The 19,756-nt window shown below is 34.5% G+C and overlaps 2 protein-coding genes across 2 annotated transcripts; both read left to right on the top strand.

The window, feature by feature from the left end:
- The first annotated feature begins 9,077 nt into the window (after positions 1–9,077).
- Positions 9,078–12,078, top strand: LOC128508458 (asialoglycoprotein receptor 1-like). Its single transcript, XM_053479803.1, has 6 exons — positions 9,078–9,262; positions 9,756–10,124; positions 10,217–10,356; positions 10,428–10,528; positions 10,958–11,039; positions 12,067–12,078. Exons 1-6 carry the CDS (start codon positions 9,142–9,144, stop codon positions 12,076–12,078), a joined length of 825 nt encoding a protein of 274 aa, XP_053335778.1. The 5' UTR covers positions 9,078–9,141.
- Positions 12,079–16,023: 3,945 nt separating this feature from the next.
- On the top strand, positions 16,024–17,833 carry LOC128508457 (C-type lectin domain family 17, member A-like). Its single transcript, XM_053479802.1, has 5 exons — positions 16,024–16,150; positions 16,581–16,865; positions 16,952–17,091; positions 17,165–17,241; positions 17,668–17,833. Exons 1-5 carry the CDS (start codon positions 16,024–16,026, stop codon positions 17,831–17,833), a joined length of 795 nt encoding a protein of 264 aa, XP_053335777.1.
- The last annotated feature ends 1,923 nt before the right edge of the window (positions 17,834–19,756 follow it).

The following is a 19,756-nucleotide window of genomic DNA, read 5'->3' as shown; positions in this document are numbered from 1 at the left end:
TCTCTGATGAGACTCTCTCGCCACTCTACCATATAGGCCTGATTGGTGGATTGCTGCAGAGATGGTCGTCCTCCTGGAAGGTTCTCTTCTTTCCACAGGGGACCCCTGGAGTTCTGTCAGAGTGACCATCGGGTTCTTGGTCACCTTTCTGACCAAGGCCTTCTCCCCCATAGATGGCCGGCCAGCTCTAGGAAGAGTCCTGGTGGTTTGGAACTTCTTCCACTTACGGATGATGGAGGCCACTGTGCTCATTGGGACCTTCAAAGCATTAGAAATTTTTCTGTAACTTTCTCCAGATTTGTGTTTCAAGACAATCCTGTCTCGGAGGTCTACAGACAATTCCTTTGACTTCATGCTTGGTGTGTACTCTGACATGAACTGTCAACTGTGGAACCTTATATAGACAGGTGTGTGTCTTTCCAAATCATGTCCAATCAACTGAATTTACCACAAGTGGACTTCATTTAAGCTGCAGAAACATCTCAAGGATGATCAGGGGAAACAGGATGCACCTAAGCTCAATTTTGCAAATGCTGTAAATGCTTATGTACATGTGCTTAAATTAGCAAAAATCTCAAGTAAACTTTTTTTTTCATGTTGTTATGGGGTGTTGTGTGTAGAATGCTGAGGGAAAAACTACATTTAATGTGATGTACTGTGAATACTTTCCGGATGTCTAAAGTAAGAACATAAGATCATCTGTGTGAAATTACACTTTAAGTACAGTTATCAGTTAAAGCACAGGAACGCTTTACCGTATTTTTCTCCATCTGCACATTAATTTGCATAACCAGTAATGTTATTTAGTTATTAATACATGAATAGCGAATAACTGTTAATTTTACTTTAGTGGTTTTAAAACCAACACCTGTCCCAGGTATAGAATGAGAGCGTGGTTCATCTGAACAAATCTCAGAACAGCACCAACACATCTTCCAGACGTCCCAGGGGTCGAGCAGCTCGTGACTCTACTGATGTTTTACCATTTTCCTAAATCTGAACTGTAATATCTGTTAACAGTAAAAGGGGACTTGAGCGTTCCTAGCTGTGTGTCTCTGGTCCACTCCACCCTCAGACTGATCAGCAGTCCTGGTTTCCCCTAGGTTTTCTCGTTTTTGTGCTCTATGGGACTCTGATGTTGACCTTTGATCCAGACTTCAGGATGCACTTCACCACAGTCACATGTTCTCAGTTTTACTCACCGGCACCTTGTTATGTTTGATCAGTTTGTCTATTAACAGCTTGTGTGTGCGTTAGCTCTCTGCTTTGTGTTGGACCTTTTGTATTTAGTTTCTGGTCTCTGTATGTTTTTTTGGTTTGTTTGTTTGTTTGTTTGTTTTAGCTTTAGCATTCATAATATTATTAGCCTTTAGCTTATAGCCTAATGATAGTATGTTGTTGTTTTTAGTTAGTGTTTGTGTCCCTGAATAAAAATGTGATTTAAAGCTATAAATATATATATATATATATATATATATATATATATATATATATATATATATATATATATATAATATCTTTAATTTAATTTTAACACAAAGATTCATGTTGGAAATGTTAAGGGTTAAGACGAGCTGTTTGCATGAGTTCGAGTGAAACCATGTTTTGAAGTGGCAGGTCAAATTTAAATGTTCACACTTCAGCTCTTCCTGTGTATTTCTAAGAAACCCTCAGATGTGTGGGTTTGTCCTCACACACTTCAGCATGCGTGTGCATGCTTGCTCACATACGTAAACCGTAGTCTTGCAGGTCAGTTCACCACGTGGTAATCATCTGACCTGCATGAACATGCTGTTATTTCGTATATAACTTGTTCCCTAAAATGTCACTCATTCAAAATTATTTAAATATAACTGAACTCCAGAATTATTGGCACCTTTAGCAGAATTGGCAAAATATTTCTCGTACAACGTATATGACAAAATTTTAATCAACATTATATATATATATATATATATATATATATATATATATACACAGTACACATACACACACACAGTGGAACCTTGGATTTATTGGTTCCTGTGAGCATGCTTGTATATTAAAACACTCATATACCGTATATCGAAGCAAATTTCACCCATAAGAAATAATAGAAAATCAAACTATTCATTACACAATCCAAAAAATATAAATATATAAAAAGTAATTAATACAAAATATAAAGTAAAAATAAAACAAATTAACCTGCACTTTACCTTAAAAGTAAAAATAAATCCCGTCAAATAAGTGTTTCCGCTAGTGTTTGTGCTGTGCTGTGTGTGCGCGTGTGTGTGTAAAGTTAAAGAAAGATAATAGGAGGAATGACTCCCTACTCTCTTATTTGATCTTTAACAAGCAACCTCTCTAATGACACGTGCGTTGCATAAAGGGATGTGTGGATGACTTTCACACACACAGAAACAGAATAAAATATGTTTTACACACACACACACGTGGTCACAGTGTTATAGTAAACAGTACACGCGTGCACGGATGTTGATTATTCCAGTGAGATACGAGCACTAAGACCCAGCAGGGATGACGGTTACCCACAATTCCGCAGTGCGAGAAAGAGAAAAACTGTTGGCTCAGTTGTGATCATGTGACGTCAATAAATTAAGGTGTAGTGTTGCGACTTTCAAACTGCAGAGGGCGCGCTCGTGCAGAAACTCAACAGAAGAAGAACAATTAACACAGATTCTCGCAGCTCTATAGGATCTATGTTTATAGGCAGATTTTTTTATCGCTGTCCTTCCAACCATTTCAGATATTTTAATTATTATAGATAATACTTATTATCTTTTACGAGTGTTGATTTTTTAAATAAAAGTTATAAACGACTTAAATAGTGATTTTAGTTTGATAAAGACTTCGTACTGTTTAAAGAGCCGTAATACGTGAAAGAGCTGCGCACACAATCAGTTAACCGTTACACTCTAGTGTTTATAATATTATGAATGAAATGTGCGTTATTTGGAAGAAAGTCAGGTGTCACTTAAAGTTTAGTTCGCTAAATTTGGAAGAGGTAAACTTGTCCTCTGTAGTGTCACCAACTCCTCAGTAATGAAAGTAGGTACTGTCCCAAACGTCTCTAAAAGAATGACGTCATCGCGTACAAAAAGTGGGTATATAAAAACACCATAAAAATACTTTTAGAACTGAACAAATGAACTTTTTTTCTGTCAAATATCCTATATCCTGCTTATAATTTTATTTATTTATAATTTTTTTATTAAATAATAAAAAAAATGATATGCAAGTGCTATAACAAGTCTTAGTTAGCTTAACACAGTGCATTTAACAAGATTATTATTATTATTATTATTATTATTATGTAATAAATGAAATGAAACGAGATGGAATAGAAAAAGAATTGAACAAGCTAGTGTTAGAGGCCTGTTTTACTTTTGTTAAGGAAAATAATAAAGGAAAAGAAAATAAATAGATAGAATACAAAGGAAACATAGAAGGTAGTGTTAATCATTTATTGTTAGTTTTTTTTAAGAATTTGTTGTTTTCATTTTTAATGTTACAATTCCAACCCTTCGCCTTTATCCGGGCTCGGGACCAGCTAAAGGGACCCAAAAGAGAAACTTGGCGGAGTGATTTATTTATTTATTTTTATTTTTTTGTCTTTGTTTTTATACATATAAATATAAAATACTGTATACAGACACATCAAAGTCTCCAAAAGTCTCCATTAACACACAAAAAGTCACTAGATTTGTCGCTAGTCACTTTTAAAAAAAGTGTCGCTAGAGGTGTCTGAATACTCGCTAAATATAGCTACAAAGTCGCTAAGTTGGCAACAGTGTTCCTCTCCGCCCCCTCCCCTGAGCCCTTCCCCTGAGCCCCCTCCCCTCCCCTCCCCTTAACACTTCTCACAGTTTCTGTACACGGCACCTTCAGCAAGCAGGTGCGTCACATGTATGATATACAATAGAAAACCACTTAGTGGGCCATGCAAATTATTTTTTATTTTTCTCTCCAGATGCTTGTGCTGCCCCCACGTGTCATAAAAAAATGCCGCTCTGGGTGGCTGCCCTGTTTGCCCATGTCCAAAATCACCTGTTCTCCCTGTGCTTGGTGGGTTTGCTTTGGGTAACTTTACTTAATTTTAAGTGTTGTTTAACACAGTTGTATTAAAGGGGGCCAACTGGAAAACGTATTGAATTGAGATCTGCTTTAGATGGACATTTCTTATTTTGCATTCAAAAAATGCAAATCTTATTTTGCATTCAAAAAATGTATAACTGTTACACATCTTAGGAAATGTGTATGGTTATAACATCTATCCCAAAAGTTTTGAATTCAAAGTGCTCACTGTCACTTTCTCGGATATAAAAATCTTGCTTTTCTCACACACACAGATCTCTGAGCTTCATGTTAGTGTACCGGTGACACCCGCGTGTGTGTGTGTAGGTGTGTGTGAACATGTTTGGTCAACTCATTGTTTATTAATAAAAATACCAAAATTCTTGCTTCTGCTGTGTGATAAATAAAATAAAATATAAAAAAAAAGACTGTTTTTTTTTTGTTTCCAATAATATCAATACATTTTAGAACGTCTTAATTGTACAATATAGGCCTTAATTGCCTTTTTGGTAAATGTTGACATTTTCTCTTTTTATAATTAATATCATGTAAGTATTTAAGGTCATTAACATAATGTAACACTTCCATAATATATCTAAATACATTTAAAACATAATTTTACATGCTTTTTAAACAAAGGTGAGGTCATGGTGCTAACTGCTACACCACTGTGACACCCATGTATTATTTTATACATTTCTGGGGGACAAGAAATGCCTGTCACTCACACATATATAAACACATTTAAAACATAAATGGGGTCAAACTAAAAAAATGCATGTTTTATATGATTAAAAACATCTAGATATAGATAACAGGAAATAAAAGATAAAATTAATATACAGTGGAACCTTGGATTGCGAGTAACATGGTTTGTGAGCATTTTGCAAGATTTTAGTAAATTTGCATCTTAACCATATATACTCAGTAAAAAAAGAAACGTCCTCTGACTTTCAACTGTTTTTACTTTCAGTAAACTTAATGTGTAAATATTTGTATGAACACTAAAAGTGTCAACACCATAAGACATAAACTAAAAATATTTCCCAATGTGTCCCTGAATGAAGGGAGGCTCAAAATCAAAAGTACCAGTCAGTATCTGGTGGCCACCAGCTGCTTGAAGTACTGCAGTGCATCTCCTCCTCATGGACTGCCTATTGCGGACAGTCTGAGCACTGATGGAGGGATTGTGTGTTCCTGGTGTGACTCGGGCAGTTGTTGTGGCCATCCTGTACCTGTCACGCAGGTGTGATATTCGGATGTACCCATCCTGTGCAGGGGTTCCCAAATTGCCCGTAGTGTGTGAGTGTATTTGTGTGTGCCCCGTGATGTGCCCTAAGTCTCCTGTCCCCTGTGACCCTGAATACAGGATAAAGTGGTATAGAAGATGAGGAAGTGAGTGAGTTCGGCCCATTTAGCGGTTACTACCTGTTACTGCAGGCTTTATTTACTCTTAAGATTAACATGCATACAGAGATTATTCTATTTCATTAAATATATTTTTCACACTAAAAATCTAGCTTTCAATAAATTTAATAGTATTATGTTGTATTACATTGTACATTATGTTTTACAAGCTTGTCAATTTTTGTGTTACAAAAATGTTCATTTGTTCTTATATACAAGCATTTAAGCTTAAGCTGATGGATAAAACTATTCTATTTTAATTTATTATTTTTAACAGGTACAATAACCATGACATTCATAACCATGTCTTTATTGTAAACAAGCAAACAACTGTTATTTCACAGTTTCTTCTTAAGCAAAATATGTACCATATATGCTATTAAAATTCGTGGGTCGCAAATATAATGTCTTGTAAGTAAACAGGTGTGTGCTTGTGTTTTGTCTGTTTATATAAAATTAATTTACTAAGTACTAAATTTACTAAATTAATATACTAAATAAAACGTATAACACAAAAAATAATAATTATAATATTTATTATAAATAAAATAATGTAATGATTACATAATATTTTTAATAAATTGAAGTGTTCTAAAACAACAATTTCAACTATTTTAAATGTAAAAAAAATACGTATATACTGATATACTGTACATTACTGTAGTTAGAGTAAATCAAGCTTGCGGTAACAGGTAGTAACAGGTAGTGTCCGCTAGACGGCAGTAAGTGGGAGGATTTTACCATAGATTTCTTCTTTAGACTAGACGGGCCTCGGATCCAGACGCCATATTGAAGATATCTAAAGCCGCAACGCGTCAATATTATTATTATTATTATTTTTTTTTTTTTTTACAGAAATTCGTTATGGAACATTAAAGATAAAAGAAATCCGTGACTTATTTTGATCTCTTTTATCCTCCTGCATTCTGTAAGCCTATCCACTATATATTTATATTGCCTGGTGAATAAGTTTGTTACAGCTTTAGATCTCTTCAATATGGCGTCGGGATCTGACAGAAGCGCAGCGAGTCTACTCTACAGAAGATATCTAAGGTAAAATCCTCACGCCTATACTGCCGTCTAGCGGACATTACCTGTTACTGCAAGCTTCACTTGCTCTTACTGTTTTTATATTTAGTATTTGTTCGTAAATCACTTAAAATGTAGTTGTCAAATCATTAAACTGTTATTAAAGTTTTGCGTTATGTTTATAAAAAATAATTAATTAAATTATAATTCATGCGTTACAAAAATGTTTTAAAATTAATTTCTTGATTCTTATACTTAGTTAATTTCACAGATAAGCATTAAATGTTCCTGTTGGTAAATCTCTGTGGTTTAAGGGGATTCAAACACATGGAGATGTGCTGTTTTCAGTCACTACTAGATGCCCAGGCTTAATGAACAGAACATAGAAACATATTTCTACTTCTAAAAATTACTTTGCCAGCAGTCGGGGTTCATAATGAGAAAAAAAGCATGTTTCTTTATCACAAATGAAGTTACAATCTCGGATAGGGTCATTAATGTGCTTTAAAACAATCTTAGGGTTTTAAAACCTTCTCAAAGCTGTTGAATTATCAGGGGGATAAGGTATCTATTAACCCATTTGTTGACAAATTTAAAATATGATAAGTGTCACTTCCTGCACTCTTCTGGCCGCAGCGCGAAACTAACGTGTGACTTAAAACCTGATTAGATATGACACTTCACATATTCGCTTTTTGCCTCATTTATACCTGAAAAAGAAAAAACAGATGTGTTTCACATGACATAACCACAGCCAAGGACAGAGCAAAATAAAAGCCAGAGAGCGTGATCGTCCATTCAGTGTCACGTTAATCTGAACCATGGATGTGATGGAGAACGATGGAGATTCTGAGAGCATTTACATGAACGTGGAGGATGCTGAGAAGATTTCCTATCAAAGGGAAATCTATAACAACATCCTGCTGAGCACAAACAATGAGAATTTAGGTGGGAAAAAAAATCTAATATATATAATATTCTAATTATTTTATACATTAATATTATATATAAATGATTCTAATTTATATAAATATGTAAATCTAAACATAGAAATAGAAATCATGAAATTCTTTAATAAAACTAATACGATTTAAATAAAGAAGGGCAGAAGTCAATCAATATACTGTATAGAAAATTATATTTTTAAAAAAAATTTTGATAACAAAGAATTTATAAGTGCTTAATAGATGTTTATTAAATAGTATAAAGATACGTAATAAGATACAGTATAAATAGGAATAAGATCAGCAATGCTTATAATGCTTTATAATGTAAAAGGTAAACAACATATTTTTGTTTAAATATTTTTATACATATGATTCATTATTTTTAAGAAAAAAAACATTTTGCTAAGTAATTAAAAGTTTATTCTTTCTTGCATCCTCTTTCATGTGGTTTATCAGCTGCAGAAGTGTAATAATACACACTGGTAGACTTTCTAGGTGCAGTAGTCCAGTTTCAAAAGCATCTGAACAAGCACCCGAGTGGCCTGCGTAGAGAGAAGTGCATAAATCTTTCTAATGTTGAAAAGCAGAAATCGTGTCAGGTTAGCAGTGTGAGGGGAGAAGAACAGCTGAGCGTCCATGGTTACGCCAAGGTTGTGTGCAGTTACAGAAAGGGAGATCATATAGTTGTCCAGTTAGATAAAAGAGCCTTTTGAAATGAACAGTAGTTCAGCTTTTTCTAGGATTTAGTTTGAGCTAATGAGATGTGATAAATGATGAGATGTCATCCAGAGGTGGAGATCTGAGTGGAAACACGCATCTGAGGTAGGGAAGGAGATGAGTAGTGAGTCATCTGCATATCAGTGGTCTGAAAACCCATGTAAGGATATGAATGACTTTAATGACAACAATATGGATATGACCTCATCCCCTTCACATCCCTTCATATGACCTTTTAGATAGGAAGTAAACTATTGCCATGATGTGCCACAGATTCCAAGACACTTGAAAATAAACAAGAGAGATGTGAGGCTGGCTGAGCTCCAGAAACTCTATCCCATGATAGCGTTACTTACAGATGGCTGTGTAAAGAAGAAAACTTTAAGAGGATTCAACACATCGAGAAGTGCTGTTATCGGTCTATAATCATACTAAATGCCCATACATGGGCTAAACTGTTAAGTCATCTGTTGTTACTTCCAGTTTGTCCCGTGACATAAACCTCATGAACAGTACATAGAAACATATTTCTACTGCACATGTAAACTATCACAAAGGTATAAACTCACAATTTGGGTAATTTACATTCTGCATATTGCATAGTTCTGGTTCAGTAAACTTCACTGTAATACTAAGTTTATTACTGTATCAGGTCCAGTTGCTGAGATACAGCCAGTTCAAGTTTGTTTTCAGGGATCGCCTCAAAATATTCTGTTTTTAGAATATTAAACTGAGGATTCAGTGAGATAATAGGAAAGAGGAAAACTTCAGTTCCATTCTGACACCAGGATTTCCCTGCTACCCTTAAAAATAACTTTGCCAGCAGTGAGGATTTATAATGAAAAAAAAAGTATATTTCCCTATCGTGGATACATTGTGCATCACATGACATAACCACAGCAAAGCAGAGAGCAAGTTGAAAGTCAGACAGCGTAAGCATCCATTCAGTGTCAGTGTCTGAACCATGGATATGATGGAGAACGACGAAAATTTTAAGAGCATTTACATGAACGTGGAGCAGAAGAGTTCTAATCAGACTGAAATCTACAGTAAAATCCTCCTGGGCACAATAAATGAGAATACAGGTAAAAAAAGAGAAAAAAAAAATAAAAATCATTTACATACACTTAAAATACACACCACAGGTCCAGCTGTTGTGTAAATCTAAACTTAGGAATAATTTTTATTTTTATTGAAAGTTAATTGATTGAAATAATGAAGGTCAATAAATTCCTTTAGAAAATCATATTTAGAAAATTTATAATATGTATCAGGTCCAATTAATAGATGTATTTAATGTTCTAAATGTTTATTTAGAATAAATCACACAGTGAAAGGCAATGCTTTATACTATCAAAAAAAAAAAACTTTAGCTGGATAATATTTTTCTATGAAATATTTACAAGTACAATTTATCATGCCTTATTTTTGAGAAACGAAAGTGCTGAAAAGTTAATTCTTTCTTCCATCCTCTTTCATGTGGTTTATCTCTGTCTGACTATCAGTCTGTCAAGATCATTAAAATATCACAGAGCTCTAGAGAAGCAGTAGTGAAATGTCACCATGTTCCATTTGTAGGTTCTGCAGGTGCTGGTGAGAGGAGAAAGGTGAACCTCAGTAACATGGCTGCAGTGTGTCTGGGGTTCCTGTGTGTTCTCCTGCTGGCTGTAATCACTGTGCTGTGTATAAAACACAACAACGAGATGCTTCAAATGCAGAGCAGCAATGACAACATGACCACAGAAAGAGACAGGTTATTAATTAGTAATAATATCATGACTGTAGAGAGAGACAGGTTACAGAGCAGGTATAATATTATAAACAATGAAAAAGAGCAGTTATGGAATCAAAACACTAAACTAATATCAGAGAGAAACCAGTTACAGATCAGTTACAATGCTCTGAGATCTGAGAGGGATGCATTACAGAATAAACTTACTAACCAAGGTGAGTTATACATGCTAAATATAACATTATTCAAAACACATACAGTATGCACAATAGGTCGATTAATATGGTTGATTGTATTCCTGCTAAAGTTTGTTGTCCAGTTGGATGGATGTGGTTCTCCACAAGCTGTTACCTCGTCTCCTCCAGTATAAACACCTGGGAACAGAGCAGACAGAACTGCAGAAATGCAGGAGCAGATCTGGTGATCATCAACAGCAGAGAAGAACAGGTAAAGTGAGATATGATATCAATCAGTATCTGCTTACAGATAACTCAACATCACTTATATTTTATCTCCAGGAATATGTTTCCAGACTTGGAAAGAATGTATGGATCGGACTGACTGATCATCTTGTAGAAGGACAGTGGAAGTGGGTGGATAACACACCTGTCATAACTGGGTATGAAACAATAAAAAATCACTGCTAGTCCTATTCCTACGAATATCTACAGTATCAATAGCTTAATCATGAAACAGAGAAACTGTTTAACTGAGAAATGTTTTACATCTTTAAGGTATTACAAACACAAAACATAAACCTTAGAAAAGTTGTAATGATTTAATTCATGTTAAATAAAGAGTAATATAGATTAATTATAATCCAAATACATTTTAATAGTTTAAAAAGAGATTCTAGAGTAAACAATCCACCTTGTTCACATTCAATACACCAGGGACTGTATTTGCTGTCCGCTTTCTCAATCACTCCTGGTGCTGCTGAATTAAATTCTACAAAATAACCCACCGTACCATGTATGTGGATAAAATCTGGTGTTATAAATGTTTTCCTGCAATTTCCTAAAGTTTACTGTCTCCTTGTGTGGTTTAGATACTGGGGGATCGGTGAGCCGAATAACGCTGGTCATCACCATTTTGATGAGGACTGTGCTCAGGTTGTTGTCACCAATCCAGTAACATCCAACTGGAATGATAATCATTGCAACAATCCTATCCATTATTTATGTGAAAAAAGAGACTCGGTGCAGCACTTAATATCTCGTATACATTAGTTTCACTAATGTTTTTATTTCCCCTCATGCTGCTGCATGTTGCTGTGCAGGACTCTTACAGTTTAATCTTTATATGTATAGCAGAATAAAAAAATGACTTTTTTTATTTTTAGTTCTAAAAAGCTAGAACGATGTGTAAAATGTTAAATGCATATCTGTAAAGAATATATGTGTTTGTAGTACATTTTAAATACATTACAAAGCAATCTTTGATGTTTATTACCGGTGTATATGTACACATTTGTACACAAGATCTTGCAGTATTACAGTAGGAAGATGAAGCTAGAATAAGGTTAAACTCTAAATTTATAATAATTTTGTGTACCAGAGAATAAATCCCATTAAGTGCTGGTTGGAACTGATTGTTAGAGTAGAGAACAGAAATTGTTTGAGGCAGGTGTTTGCCTTTGATTACTTTAAAGAGGGATACATAATTTGCACCGAATTATTAAAATCTTGCATAAAAACAGAGAACATGAATACTTAGCGGACACTTTCTTACGTTATGGTGTGAATGTATGGTTAGAAAACTATAATACTTTAAGTATTCCAAAACAACAACTTTTAATGAAATAATAAAAACAATGGATAGTTTCCTGTTTCAAAAGAGAGAGAGAGAAAGTGTGATATTAATGCATTTATCTAAAAGTAAGAGTTGTCATTAGCTATCAGACTCCACTACAGTACAGTGTAGGTGTTTATAAAGTTGTGAGAGTCAGACATGGCGTGCATGAGGAAAGTACGGCTTAAATCCACTCAGACCACAGCACTCACAAGAACTTTAACCACATTGACGTCCTCACTGTTGTGAAATCCGAGAGCTTCATAAGAAAAGCTGCTGCACATGGCACTGTACTGTAGGGTTTTATTTTAATTTTAATTTTAATTTTAATTTTAAGGGTCATATGTTTTTCTGTTGGTCCATTAGTTACTGACTTAAGTGAGGTTTTTATAATCTATCACAGAAATATACTAGATCAGGAAAATCCATCAGAATGCAACAATTATCAGAATTAGGTTATAATGAGGAATAAAATAAAATAAATTCCTTTCTACGGTGGGGGACAAAAGTACTGAGACAAAAGTGAAATTAAACGTTTTAATGACATTCTTAATTAACAAGATAGTAAGAGTAATTCCTTATTTAATGTATTTAAATTGTTTTACAACAATTAATATTTAGCATGAAGTCCTTTATTCTTCAGAATTGGGAATAGTACTCTGGTGTCACTCGCTCAATCCATGACTGTTTCATCGCTTCCTGAAGATCATGTAAAAACATTGCCACAAAAGTTCACAATTCACTGCAGAATTCGCTTGTGAAGAGATTTGGACTTGATTTGGACACTCAGAGCTGTGAACTGTTTAAACACTCACTCTAACAGAGCGCATCTGGGCAAAAAAGAAACACTTGTCAGTTATGTGTTCCAATATTTTTGATCACTTTTTTCTCAGACAAAGGATGTTATGTTTTGTTATTTAAAACATCTGGATGTAAATATCAGGAAATGAAAGCAGAATCTGTTCTGTTATCTTATATAAATTTTTATATCTTAAACCCAAACATCCAGCAACAACTACAACAATGTCCTTAATGTTCCAATACTTTTGGAGGAGACTGTTAATCATGTAGTGAAAGTTAAAACTATGCTTTATTCTTCAGCAAAAATGTAAACTCTGTAAAAAAAAAAAACGAGTCATAAATATGACATCTTGTGTGTGTGTGTGTGTCTGTGTGCTTAACTTATTGTTCATGAATAAAAATGCTGTGAGTTAAATAAAGTAAAATAAGATAAAATAAAAAAGACTGTTTTTTTATTCTGCTCGAGACTTAATGTTGTAATGATGTAAATGTCTTACAATAATTGATGGATAAATTTCAGAACTTAATTGTGCAAAATATTCATTAATTTCCAGAAATTTTCTTACTATAATAATTTAAGTATTTAAGGTCATAAACATAATGTAAAACGTACAATGTGGTTGGTTTTTTTTGCTGCTGAAAGTAAGGGGTTGTTACAGCAGACCATAAGGTCCGCACATACAAGCTTGGCACAGGTTTTACATCGGATGCTCTTCCTGATGCAACCATGTCATTTTATCCGGGCTTGGATTCGGGACTGCAGCCAGTGGCTGGTGTTTGGATATGGCGTTATATTCCTGCCACAATTCTGAGCGCGTGGTTTGACATTTTGAGAGCAGACAATGCACTCTATGCCCGTGCAATGTCTCCACTGCGCGCTCAACAGCTTGATTCTGCGCGTGCAGAGTCTTCCCTGCTTGCTCAACATGTTCTCCACGCGCGTGCAACGTTTATTTTCTGTGCGTGCTCGACTCTGCCTGTACGCTTGTTTAACATTGTCCAGTGTTACAAAACTGCCACAAAACCAGCCAATAACAGACATCCACACACTACTTCTGATTGGTTGTTTCTCCTCCAATCAAGTGGCACTACTATCGACCCTTTAACGGAAGCGTTGTAAATAAACATTTATAAGTAAAGCGACCGAGTTGTCCGATTTGAATTTTAGTCGATGTAGTCTAACAATAAGCTATATGGATAATTAGATAAGTAAATAAAAACACACAATAGACAAATGAAACTGGTATATACTAATACTTAATTAAATAAAAAATAAATACTATAATATTTGTTTATATTATTTATACATAAAAACAACTTTATTTACATTGCTTATCTTATGTAATTTCTTTTCATTTGTATATAATTACATTTAATTTTAATTTCTTATAATTTTCTTTTGATTTTGTAAAGCTGCTTTGAGACAATGACCATTTTAAAAGCGCTGTACAAATTATAGTATGCGTTACGCGGTCGATATTGGCAGCTGATAGAGAAGGAACAGGCAATCAGAAGTAGTGTGTGGATGTCTGTGATTGGCTGGTTTTGTGGCAGTTTTATAACACTGGACAATGTTGAGCGAGTGTACAGGCAGAGTCGAGCGCGCACAGAAAATAAACGTTGCACGCGCGTGCAGGCAGAGTCGAGCGCGCACAGAATCGAGAAGTCGCGCGTGCGCGGAGAACATGTTGAGCGAGCAGGAGAGACATTGCACGCGCAGAATCGAGTTGTTGAGCGCGCAGTGGAGACATTGCATGCGCAGAATCGAGCTGTTGAGTACGGTGGCCATGAAGTGCAAAACAAATTAACAAAACGGAAAACAAAATAACTAATATCTGACTGGCCGAGAAGTGCAATACAAATTAACAAAACGGAAAACAAATTAACAAATTCAAAACCAAATTAACAAATCAGAAAACAAAATAACAAAAACAAAAACAAAACAACAAAACTCCCCCCCTCCCTAAAAATAGGTTTTGGGTTTGTTATTTGGTTTTTAATTTGTTTTCCGTTTTGTTAATTTGTATTGCACTTCTTGGCCAGTCAGATAATAGTTATTTTGTTTTCCGTTTTGTTAATTTGGTTTTGAATTTGTTATTTTGTTTTGGGTTTTGTTATTTTGTTTTCAGTTTTGTTAATTTGTTTTGCACTTCAGGGCCACCGTAGTTGAGCGCGCAGTGGAGACATTGCACACGCATAGAGTGCATTGTCTGCTTCTAAAATGTCAAACCACGGGCTCAGAATTGTGGCAGGAATATAACGCCATATTTGGGCACTGGGTGGGAATCGAAAAAAGGCCATCCGCCTGGCAGACAAAACAACAAATGTGGGGTCATAGTCCTAACTACGCCACTATGCCACCCATGTTACTTTATGCTTTTCTGGGTGACAAGAAACACCCGTCACTCACATACTTATGAACACTTTTACACATGATTCAGGTCAAACAAAAGACGACATGTTTTATGTTATTTTAAATGTTTAGATGTACATAACAGGAAATGAAACATGAAATTTCAATAGATCTCATATTTATTATTTTAAATATCAAACTCAAAAAAACTGAATTGTCCTTGCTGTTCCAGTACTTTTGGAGGGGAGCATAACTCCTGTAGTGAATGTTAAATCAAGTTTTCTGCTTCATTCTTAAGTAAAATAGAAACCCTGTGTAAAATAACATTTACAAATGTGTGTTTACAAATCACGGGAAACATAATCATTTAAAAAGGAGAATGCAATGTAATTAACATAATGTAACATTAATAAATGCTCATAAGTACGTAATTAAATAATAGAATCCATGTATAAATATAGTGAGGTAGTAACCGCTAGTAGTCGAGATCTGACAGAAATGTAGCGAGTCTAGCCCATCTAGACTACAGAAGATATTTATGGTAAAATCCTCTCACCTACTGCCACCTAGCAGCGACAACCTGTTGCTGCGAGCTTAATTTACTCTTTCTATTATCCATATATTTGTTAAAGAACACGTTAAATCACTTATTATATGAATTAACAAATATTATGTAAGTGTTAGATTATGTTCATGAAATTAAATATTTTAATTATTATGATTCCTGTGTTGAAATGTATTCCTCGTTACATTTAAACCTTGGATTGTGAGCATAATTTGTTCCAGAACCATGCTTTTAATCCAAAGCACTTGTGTATTTACAGTAAGTGAATTTCCTCCATAAAAAATAATGGAAACTCATGTTGTTACATGTAACTTATGTATGTTACAAATTGTGTAACATACTTGGATAGGGTCATTAAACAATGTTTTTAGGATTTAGGGTCAGTTAGGGTATTTATCAAGGCATTGTTGGACAAATTTAAACATGATTGACCTAATACCTGATTAGATATGACACTTCACATATTCGCTTTTTGACTCATTTATACCTGAGAAAGAAAAAAAAAAAACAGAAGTGCATCACATGACATAACCACAGCCAAGGACAGAGCAAAATAAAAGCCAGACAGCGTGAGTGTCCATTCAGTGTCACGTTAATCTGAACCATGGATGTGATGGAGAACGATGGAGATTCTGAGAGCATTTACATGAACGTAGAGGATGCTGAGAAGATTTCCTATCAAAGTGAAATCTATAACAACATCCTGCTGAGCACAACCAATCAGAATACAGGTAATTAAAAAAAAACGGAAAAAAAAAATGCATATACATACAGTACACATAAAGTACACAACACATGTCCAGCTGTTATGTGAATCTAAATATTGAAATAATTTTTTTTTAAATTAAATTAACTAAATTTATTTAAATAATAAAGGACTGAGAAGTCAATAAATTTCTTTAGAAAAATCTATTAAAAAACATTGATAAAGGTGAATTGATAGTTCTTTATAAGTGCTTAATAGATTTATTGAAGGTTCTAAATGTTTATTTAAAATATTGCACAGACAAATACAAGTGATAAGCAATAAAAAAATCATTCTTTCTTCCATCCTCTTTCATGTGGTTTATCTCTGTCTGACTATCAGTCTGTCAAGATCATTAAAATATCACAGAGCTCTAAAGAAGCAGTAGTGAAAGTGTCACCATGTTCCATTTGTAGGTTCTGCAGGTGCTGGTGAGAGGAGAAAGGTGAACCTCAGTAATATGGCTGCAGTGGGTCTTGGGTTCCTGTGTGTTCTCCTGCTGGCTGTAATCACTGTGCTGTGTATAAAGCACAACAACGAGATGCTTCAAATGCAGAGCAGCAATGACAACATGACCACAGAGAGAGACAGGTTATTAATTAGTAATAATAACATGACTGTAGAGAGAGACAGGTTACAGAGCAATTACAATGCTCTGAGATCTGAGAGGGATGCATTGCAGAATAAGCTTACTACAAAAGGTGAGTTATACATGCTAAATATATAAAATTATCCCAAACAATTTACAATAGATTGATTAATATGCTTAATCGTATTTCTGCTAAAGTTTGTTGTCCTGTTGGATGGATGAGGTTCTCCACAAGCTGTTACCTCGTCTCCTCCAGTACAAACACCTGGGAACAGAGCAGACAGAACTGCAGAAATGCAGGAGCAGATCTGGTGATCATGAACAGCAGAGAAGAACAGGTAAAGGGAGTTCTGATATCAATCAGTATCTGCTTACCGATAACTCAACATCACTTTTATTTTACATGGAAAGAATGTATGGATTGGACTGACAGATCATTATAGAGAAGGACAGTGGACGTGGGTGGATAACACACCTGTGGGAACTGGGTATGAAACAATCAAAAGTCACTGCTAGTGATATGAGATGTGATGGTAAAATCTAATATCTATTAATAGCTGAACCATAAAACTGAGAAACGTAGATTAATTTAGTGTTTAGTTTCTCCTTCAAATACACTTGAATGTTTAAAAAAGGATATTAATTAAACAATTCATTACACCAGGGACTGCATTTGCTGTGTGCTTTCTCAGTCACTCCTGAGGATGTGTTACAAATAATATTTAGGGGTGTGTCACTGTGTGTAATTTTAGAGCATGATTGTCACTGATCGGCAGGATGAATCTACAGTAGATCAACACCAACACTTGATGGTGCTGTTGTATGGGGCAGTGGTAGCTCAGAGATCAGAATCTGGTGTTGTAAAGTTTTTTTCTGTAATTTTATAAAGTTCACTGTCTCCGTGTGTGGTTTAGATACTGGGGGACCAATGAGCCAAATAACGGCGGCCATCGCCTATCTGATGAGGACTGCGCTCAGGTTGTCATCACCAATCCAGTAACCTCCATCTGGAATGATATTCATTGCAATAATTATTTTTATTATTTATGTGAAAAAGAGATTCAGTGCAGCATTCAATAACATCTTGTATACATTAATTTCACTAATGTTTTTATTTACCATTTATCATACGTATAGCAGAATAAAAATATACATTATTGTAAAAAGCTGGCACAAAAAAATCTAATGTAATTGTTTTAGGGTCAGGTCAAATGTCAGATGTAACAAATAAATATTTGATCATGTAAATATTACATTTTACATTATTTCATTTGATTATTTATTTGATTGATTAAAATTGTCTTTGATTCTGCCAAACCTGCCCGCATGGTGGATTATTATCACATTTATACCAAACACTGGGTTTTCCTGAACAAACCAGGGGATGTGTTATACTATTCAAAAGTTTTATTAACATAATAAATTAGTAATATAAATAACTGAACTCCCTTCACCCAGTGACATGATTGAATATGATTATTCTTATATGGACTTGACCCACAGTTTGTTGCAGCCATTTTATTTTTCATTCACCATAAAAACAGCACAATCGAGTAAAGTATTCGCTGGTGGTCCCTTGGTTTAACTATTTTTAAACCATCCTTAAATACCATGACATTGTTCTAGCGCTGGTCACTTAAACATATACTTTACAAAGATATTGATAAGATATTGGCCTTTTTTTTGTGTCATCTGGATGCAGTACCTGCATGGCCCATTAGAGGGCCGCAGGCTAAACTTTGGGGGAATCTTACCCAGATGTGTTTAATTTCCTCTACCATTTTATACCACCATTGGTAAATAATATTGCAAAATATACTGTATTTCAGTGTTAGATTTAAACCTTTGAATGAGCAGAGAGTGGTATTTTATGTATTAAAACATACTGTAAAAAGAAAAGATGCAGATGATCAATCAGTGATCAGATGCAGGTGTTGTGATTACCACCTGGTGTACAGTGAGAACTGAAGCTCTGACCTATTTTATACAAGGTTAGGCAACTATGTAAAGACAAAGCCACACACTGTTGTGGGTTTTCTTTAAAATGCAGAGAAAAACAGTCGTGTGAAAGTTCTGTCCAGCTCGAGTTGTTTAAAAAACTGGAACAACACTTCTTCTTTTCAGTGAGACTTCTTCTTTTGGACTAAAATCCCTTTTGGTTCATTAAATTCAAGTCTTGAGATGGTGAAATTAGCATTAAAACATTTTTGATGTTTGTACATTTCAAACATCAATAAATTCTTTCTATTTATACCTGAAGTTTATGGTATTATGGTATAAAATTGTTGATATTGCAAATAACAAAGACAGAGATATAGTGTGAATTTTAAAATCAGTTTTATAGCTGTATAACATGTAGAAAAAAAAGAGAATTTGTAAAAGGCTAAATAATTAGGTTATAATTGTTCATTTGGAAAAACAGTTATTATCTGATGCACATTTATCAGAGTGAAGATCAGGTGTGTGATTTCCAGGGCATGCTTAGCTCCATGCTAGCTTCATTGGCTATTTATGTTAGCAAAGTGAATTAACAATTACATTCCTCTGAGCTTTTTTCTTTACCATAATGTCTGTATGCACATTTATTAAGAGGCCGTGTACTGTACATCAGGAAGATAAAATGAGGTTACACTCGGCATTTATGAAATTTTTTGTGGCAGAGAGTAAATCCAACTAAGTGCTGGTAGGAACTGAGTGTTAGAGTAGAGAACTGAATGGTCTGAGGAACTGTTTGAGGTTGATGACTTTAAAGTGAAATACGCAATTTGCATAGAGTGAAGAAAATCTTTCACAAATACAGAGAAGATTAATATGTGTCTCAAAACAACGTTTAATTAATTAATAAAAAACGATTGTTGCCTTCTATATTCTTTTTTCCCCATTTTTTTTTTCTGAACAGTAAAAGCTAACTTTGTTGGTCTGATAATCATCTGATCAGCAGATTTTAGTTCCAGTCTTTTCTGTTCTGATGCTGGTACAGTCACTGCACACTAACCTGATGAT

This window comes from Clarias gariepinus, chromosome 20, assembly GCF_024256425.1.
Source record: "Clarias gariepinus isolate MV-2021 ecotype Netherlands chromosome 20, CGAR_prim_01v2, whole genome shotgun sequence".
Lineage (NCBI taxonomy): Eukaryota > Metazoa > Chordata > Actinopteri > Siluriformes > Clariidae > Clarias > Clarias gariepinus.
This window is presented reverse-complemented; position numbering and strand designations above follow the sequence as displayed.